This window comes from Venturia canescens, chromosome 2 (genome assembly GCF_019457755.1).
Source record: "Venturia canescens isolate UGA chromosome 2, ASM1945775v1, whole genome shotgun sequence".
Classification (NCBI taxonomy): Eukaryota; Metazoa; Arthropoda; class Insecta; order Hymenoptera; family Ichneumonidae; genus Venturia; species Venturia canescens.
In genome coordinates, this window is record NC_057422.1 from 16384426 (window position 1) to 16391260 (window position 6835).

The following is a 6835-nucleotide window of genomic DNA, read 5'->3' on the forward strand; positions in this document are numbered from 1 at the left end:
GCAATACGATCTATACTTTATATATACACACGAGCACATGCATATACATGTATATTCAACAGTTCGTCAAAGATTTCGTAAAAGCAAGAGAGAAAGAGACGCGAAGGATAATCCATGAGCGCGCGGTCTTTCGGTGACTCGATCCGCTATTGCTCCCATCGCCACAAAGAATCAAATCAACCAGCACGAGATTGCTCCCGCGCATATATATATCTCTCTCTCTCTCTTTCGCTTCTTTTTCTTCTTCTCTCTATGTGCAACGAGCGAGCAGAAGCAGTCTTCGTGACCCCCTGATCTCTCCATCCACCGTTCCATTCAAGTTTCACGAGCCCCTCGTGCCCTTTGCGTCTGATTGAACCGACCAGGAATCGGGACCACTATCGCATCAACCGCGCCCCCTCGCTCCTCTCTCTCGCTCTCTTTCCTCTTCGCTTTTCTCTTTTCGTTCCTGCGGGAAAACTAGCAACTATGAAACGTGTGCACGCCTTAGAATCCCGAGTGTGCGCACGTGCGCACAACGGCACACTGTATTCACGGAAGTACAGATCGCGGTTCCGGCGTTGCAAATTGCTCACCGCTCCGACACCCCTTCTCTCTTTCAATCCACCAACTCTCTCGTGTGCTTTCACATACGAATATACACTGAGCCTGCAGAAAAAAAATATTGTATATAGCAACGTTTCAAATCGACAACGATCCAAATGTTCGACACGTGACCAACAAAATTACTATTATTTCAACAACAACTTTTCTTTTCTCTTACTTTTCATTACTCAAATATTTCACACACATGTGACCCGATAATTACCTTATGCAAAAGTGAATTCAGTACTCAACGATTTGACGAGACCTTCGCAAGTTCGAACGGCTTTAATTTCTCGTAAACTTTTCCCTTGAGAGTCTTTAAGTGTGCACAACTGTTTTCTGCTTTCTGTTTCCATCCAAGTTTTCGTCCAATTCGAAGGAATTTGGGTATTCCTCTACTGTTTCCAAGCAAAACGTCTATCTGACATTGTCATATTTAGTCGAGAAATGAGATGATCATTTGCACATTTCTTGAATGAAAATTTTCTTTGGGCAAGCATAGTAATATTTTTCCTAATGAAACTAAAAACAAAAAAATTATTTGATTTTCGAATTACAATAGTGTTCTAGTGGCCTGGCAATTTTTTTCACAAGTTTCAAACCTTTTACGTACTATTCCATTGGTAAAACGGTTGATTATTGATAACTGTAGAAACTTCACGATGTTGAATAGTTTTTTTTTAAATTTAAATTCCAAAAAACGGTGTAGACGATCGATTCAAAGTTTGGACGATATAACAAGTGTTTTTCAATGAATCTACTTTGTAAAGTTTGACTAGACACTTTCCTGTAACTCTTTGAGGATTGCCCACTGAGAAGAAACGACAAGTTTTTAACACTCGTGATAATTGTAATTGAAATAGAAATGGACAGGGACAAATCGAATTAAGTGTTTACGAGTCTAGCGCTAAAAAGTTAAAAAAGGATGGTTATTGGGACGTTTCAAATTTCAATAGTTATGCGAATTTAGCTTTGATTTTTTTGTAGGTTATTGAGATTATTTTCCATTTCACGTGATAAAAATTTTCTAAAGTTATTCGGAAACGTTTTCGGAAACGATTCCATAAATAAATCGTATTCATTAGCTTGAAAAGTAAAAATTTGAAGACGTTTTTGTTCAAAGTTTATTTTTTCACCACTTTCGAATTCGTTCTATAAGTTTAGAATATTATTTTCTATATAATTTACTGTCGAACACAGAGAAATTTGTAGTTGTTCGATACTCCGAAAGAATTTTCATACCCAACAAACGAGGCTCTTTCTTAAATATAGGATAAAAATGCGCTACAAAAAGTCATAAGAATTCTTTCTTCATTATTTTTGTTGTAATGTTCCTAAAATTTGTTATCTCATTACAAAAAACACTCTGGAACTGCATATATCTTACTCCCAACCAGTGTATAGGTGTGTATATTTATAAATATATTAATAGTTTTGAAAACTCATATTAATTTACAGACTCAAAGTATTCCTTGCTGTCTTTGGGGTTGGGCTTGATTGTTTTGGAATCTGGTTGCCAATTGGCTGGACAAACCTCGCCGTGCTTCTCCACAAATTGGAAAGCTTTTATAAGTCGTAATGTTTCCTCTACACTTCGCCCAACAGGCAAATCATTTACACTCAATTGTCGTAATATTCCATCCTTGTCGATTATGAAAAGCCCACGCAATGCAACACCGGCGTCTTCGATAAGCACATTGTAGGCCGATGAAATGTGCTTGTTGAAATCTGACAACAATGGGTAACCCAAATCACCGCCGAGTCCACCTTGCTTCCGCGGTGTGTTGATCCATGCCAAGTGACTGAAGTGCGAATCCGTTGACACTCCGATCACTTGAGTATTCAATGCCTTGAAATCTCCTATCTTCTCACTGAATGCCAGCAACTCAGTCGGACACACGAATGTACTGCAATATTGAAATCCTTCATTCGCATTCCACAAACACAAATTCATACAGATTTTGCTGATGCAAAATTTGGTTTGAATATTATTTAGAATTATAACTTACAAGTCCAGTGGGTAGAAAAACAGGACGACATATTTGCCCTTGTAATCTGAGAGTTTTATATCCTTAAAGTCACCGTTGACAACTGCTGTTCCAGCAAAATCAGGAGCAGGTTTCTGTATTTGCGGCCAACAGGCAAACACTTTCGAGCTTACCGAAAAGTTACGCGTGTTTTTTAGCAGCGTAAAATTCGAGTTTGTCATGGGAGAAGCTGTAACTGTAATCTGTAAAGGGCAAAACGAAATTTTCAGAAACCTTTAAAAATTAACAATAATGAGGGATAGAGAATTTGATTTCACATATGTACTCACGAGTTTTTTTATTTGTGGACACAAATTGACTAAGAATCGAGACATTTTTACGTTACTGAATATTCTACCCTTAGTATTGAATGATACTGTATTTGAAGAGATGTATATACAAAAACAGGTTATGCAATTTTTCTATAAATTCGTCTATCTTTATGTTGATTTAATAGAACACTGACATGCACCAGTCACGATTTGCATTTATTCGAGTTTTAACTTAATCGCGTTTGTAATCATGAACTCTCCGTTAAACCAATTTTAGCGTAATATTAAAAGTACGTTATAATTATATAAATATACAGGAATGTAGGTGAACCGGTGAATGAGGAGTTACGAGTAGTAAAGAGAAGAAATCTCATGTTTCCTGCCTGCTAGATACCTCCGTGAACTTGGCCGATGGATGAATTGCCTAGCGATATATATTTTTTTGATTAGGGATATTTTTGAAAATTGAAAAAAAATCAGCCAAACTTCAAACAGGTTTTTGTTTTTGATTTTTCTAATTAACTAATTTCCGACAGACGTCAATATTGATCCGACAAACACCGACAGACGTCTGACTTACGATATTTATATGCACACAACTTAGCCTAAAGTCGGGGTCTAGTTCCAAATGTCAATACAGATGTCGCTAGAGTTGTTTTCTTCGAAAGATTCGACGACAGAGATTCTCTTTTTGATTTTGTTGGTAATTGAATTCAAGAGTTGGTTTCGTGTTAAACCACACATTACAGTTCGACCAGAAACATTTCTATCAAAATCCAGAAAATTTCTATTCGTAAATGTATAAACTGTAACGACTGTACCATGAAAATAAATAATTCAAAAAATGTCCACCAGAAAATATTTCTACTCTAAAAATGTTATATCATATTACGTCACTACCTCACTTTTTTTGGTGAAGTAATTTTCCAGGTTAAAAATAAAAAAATATTAATTAAAATTTGATTATTAATCATAATTTATTCAACGGTTCGGTACATAAAATTTTGTGTATTGATAATTATGGCAAATAATCGGTGAATATTTACGAATGGATTTTGGATAAATCGTTTGGTTTGTTTTTGTTTTTCACATGTTTACGTTTCACGCGTTTACGCTTGGTCGTGTTTGGACTATTCGCTATAGCGTAGTAGCAGAGCGGAGTGAGGATAGAGGCGTTCGGTCAGCCAGCGGGAGAGAGGGGAGACGGGCGGACACCGGGCGGAGCTCGAGACAGGGGAGAGGCGCAGGCGCAACATGATTCGCTTCACTCACGTCGCTCGGCGCGCACAGGGAGGGGGAGCCTCCGGCCTGAGGGCTGGACAGGAGACAGGAGAGAGGCGCAACACGTTTCGCTTTTCGCTTCACTCACTCACCGCCCGGCGGGCGTAGGGTGAGGACTGGCGTGGAGTGTGAGCGAGCTGTTATCGCTACGCATTGTACGTTCCAGTGCAATGAGAAAACGGGGCACGAAATACGACACGTGGAGTCCTACTTTATCCTGAATGACTAAAATAATCTTTTTTTACGATTTAATTTTTTTCAATCAATCGATAAACAAATAAAATAGAAACCAATAAAAATTGGTAGCGGTCATAATTTTATCAATTATTGTAACTTTAACAGTAATTTCATAATTTTAACAGTAAATTCAATCTCGCTGAAGCAACTGATCGGTCATCTAAATTACAAAATAAAAGAACTTAAGATCGTGCGAATCGATAAAAGACACGGAAACACAACGTAACGAATATTAAAGTTGAAATTTAATAAAAAATAATGATTCGCTCCTTGTCAATATACATTTTTTTTCTTTAATTTCTGAGATTCCTTTTTTTGACGCAACTATAGATAAGCTAGCCGATAGGGAAGTCCTTGCACTCGATGTTATTATTATTACAAAATTTGCACATGAATGAGTATTTATAAAATTTTGGTAATTCGTGGAAAATAGTATCGAGGCAAGGGCCAGTAACAGAAAGAGTTTAGTGACGCCTGTAACATAGCTTCGAGAGTCTTGTGTATGCTCGCACGCGCGCGTGTCCGCAAGCGAGCTAAGATGCAATCATACCCCGAGCAACGCAACGCAAAGCAAAGCACCTAACGCACGGTCCTAAAGCCATGGGGTTGTCGGCAAGCGAAGACGGACAGTCAGTAAATCTACTCCATAGCGGATAGTTTGACACAGTTCCGAGCTCGATACAGTTTCTGTATCACTTTGAAGTCGCGCAGGCAAGATTCCATGCAGATAAGTCGGAGTTGCAAACGCTGCACGCTAAGCAATGCACGCAACGCGTATAACCGCAGCTATGTACTGCATTACGAATAGTTTTTACTAGTCAAATGCTAACAATAGGACGCGAGCAACCGACCACGCGTGCACGCACGCGGGCACACTCGATTCTCTATGAAACGGTGGTACAGGTTTTGTCACTACAATTGTTTCTGTTACTCGACATATTGGCTTATCCATTTGCGCAAAAACGGTTTTCTGGGGAAAAAACCTAGGGAAGAGTAGACAAAAAAGAGCCCTCCCTGAAAATGGGGATATTTTTTTTCGTTTATGTTAATTTTCGTATTCAATCGGTCGTACAATTAAATAACGAATTTTTTCTCTCGCATCGGTATAAAGTTAAATTTTTGGTGAATAAAAACCCAAGTTCGTTCTCGAAGAAAAGACCCAGCGGAAATATAACTTTGTGATAATGAATCGCGAATACGATTTTCTGCGATACGGTGAAGTGATGACAAAAGTTAAAGGTGAAATGATAAATTCCAAACATGGGAGGACGAAAAAACATTGGAAGAAAAGTGTGTTGAAAATAAGTGGAAAGTTCTTTGTGATCAAAACGATGGACCATGGAGCAGGATAAGACAATCGTAGAGGCAGAGGGAGACCGAAAGGATCGTGGAGGAAGACGGAGAGGGTGAGGATCATCGAGGAAAACGGAGATCGCAAGAATCGCGGGAGAAAAAGGTAGGAAGAAGATCGAGGCCCGTTCCTGTAACCGTGAGTAACTACACCAACGATTTTTTTAAAAATATGAGTGCGCGAAATATGAAAAATGATTTTCATGTTACAAATGTAGACATTCTGCCGATTGAATGATAGAAACACGTGAACGTCAGGATGACGTTTGGATATTTCATGGAAGTATTTTTTTCAAATAATGAATCGTTAGATATAATATTTTCATATTATTTATTTTCATGATACAGTCGTTGCGATTTATAGATTTACGAATAGAATGTTCTGCAGAGTTGATATGTCGTAGTTGTGCAATCAAATTTCGGTTGTAATGTTTTTGGTAAAGATGCAAATGTGTTTTTACTCGACTGTCAACAAAGTTGAGAATCTCTGTCGTCGTATCTTTTTTCTTTATCAAAGAAAACGACCGTAGCTACATCTGTGTTAACATATTTGGAACTAGACTCGGATGTTAGGTTAAATTTTTGGGTACATTCTACTTTGATGCTAACAGCGTTAATAGCGTTAATAATGCTAATGCTCGTTTTCTCCAACGCGGTTTAAACTCAGTTCAATTTTTTTCATATAATTTCGAGATAGGATGAACCGAGTTTAACCTCAGATTAACGTTGGCGGAACCAACAAGTGATCTTGTTTTTTTTCCATTACTCGACGAAATAACCAGAAATAACACTAGATTCATCGAAAAGTGAAGACAGCGAAACATCGGGAGCGTTGAGAACACAATTCTAAACGCACCCATCTAAACGCTTGTAGCGTTTACAACGCCAAGTCGAACGCAAAATAGCGCTATTAACGCTGTCAGCGTCCAAGTAGAATGTACCCTGCGGATATGCATTTTAAAAAAATCAATCAAGAATCCAAAATCGAACGGTCAAGTTCACGGAGGTTTGCGCAGATTGGTTTGCAGCATATGGCTTACCAGAAGGCTCAACTGCAACTCTAGTAGTATGTACATTATCAAT

At 38.2% G+C, this 6835-nt stretch overlaps 1 protein-coding gene across 1 annotated transcript; it reads right to left on the reverse strand.

Moving 5' to 3' along the window:
* Positions 1 to 1691: 1691 nt before the first annotated feature.
* Positions 1692 to 3245, reverse strand: LOC122406482 (peroxiredoxin-like). Its single transcript, XM_043411952.1, has 3 exons — positions 2903 to 3245; positions 2595 to 2815; positions 1692 to 2492 (listed from the first exon to the last, which is right to left on the reverse strand). The coding sequence occupies exons 1-3, from the start codon at positions 2945 to 2947 to the stop codon at positions 2033 to 2035; spliced, it is 726 nt and encodes a 241-aa protein (XP_043267887.1). The 5' UTR covers positions 2948 to 3245; the 3' UTR covers positions 1692 to 2032.
* Positions 3246 to 6835: the final 3590 nt, after the last annotated feature.

Coding starts and splice junctions, on each gene's coding strand:
- LOC122406482 (XM_043411952.1), bottom strand. CDS start 2,947: ATGTCTCGATTCTTAGTCAATTTGTGTCCACAAATAAAAAAACTC. Junction 2,816..2,902: donor GTCCACAAATAAAAAAACTC/GTGAGTACATAT, acceptor TGCCCTTTACAG/ATTACAGTTACAGCTTCTCC. Junction 2,493..2,594: donor TTTTTCTACCCACTGGACTT/GTAAGTTATAAT, acceptor TCAATATTGCAG/TACATTCGTGTGTCCGACTG.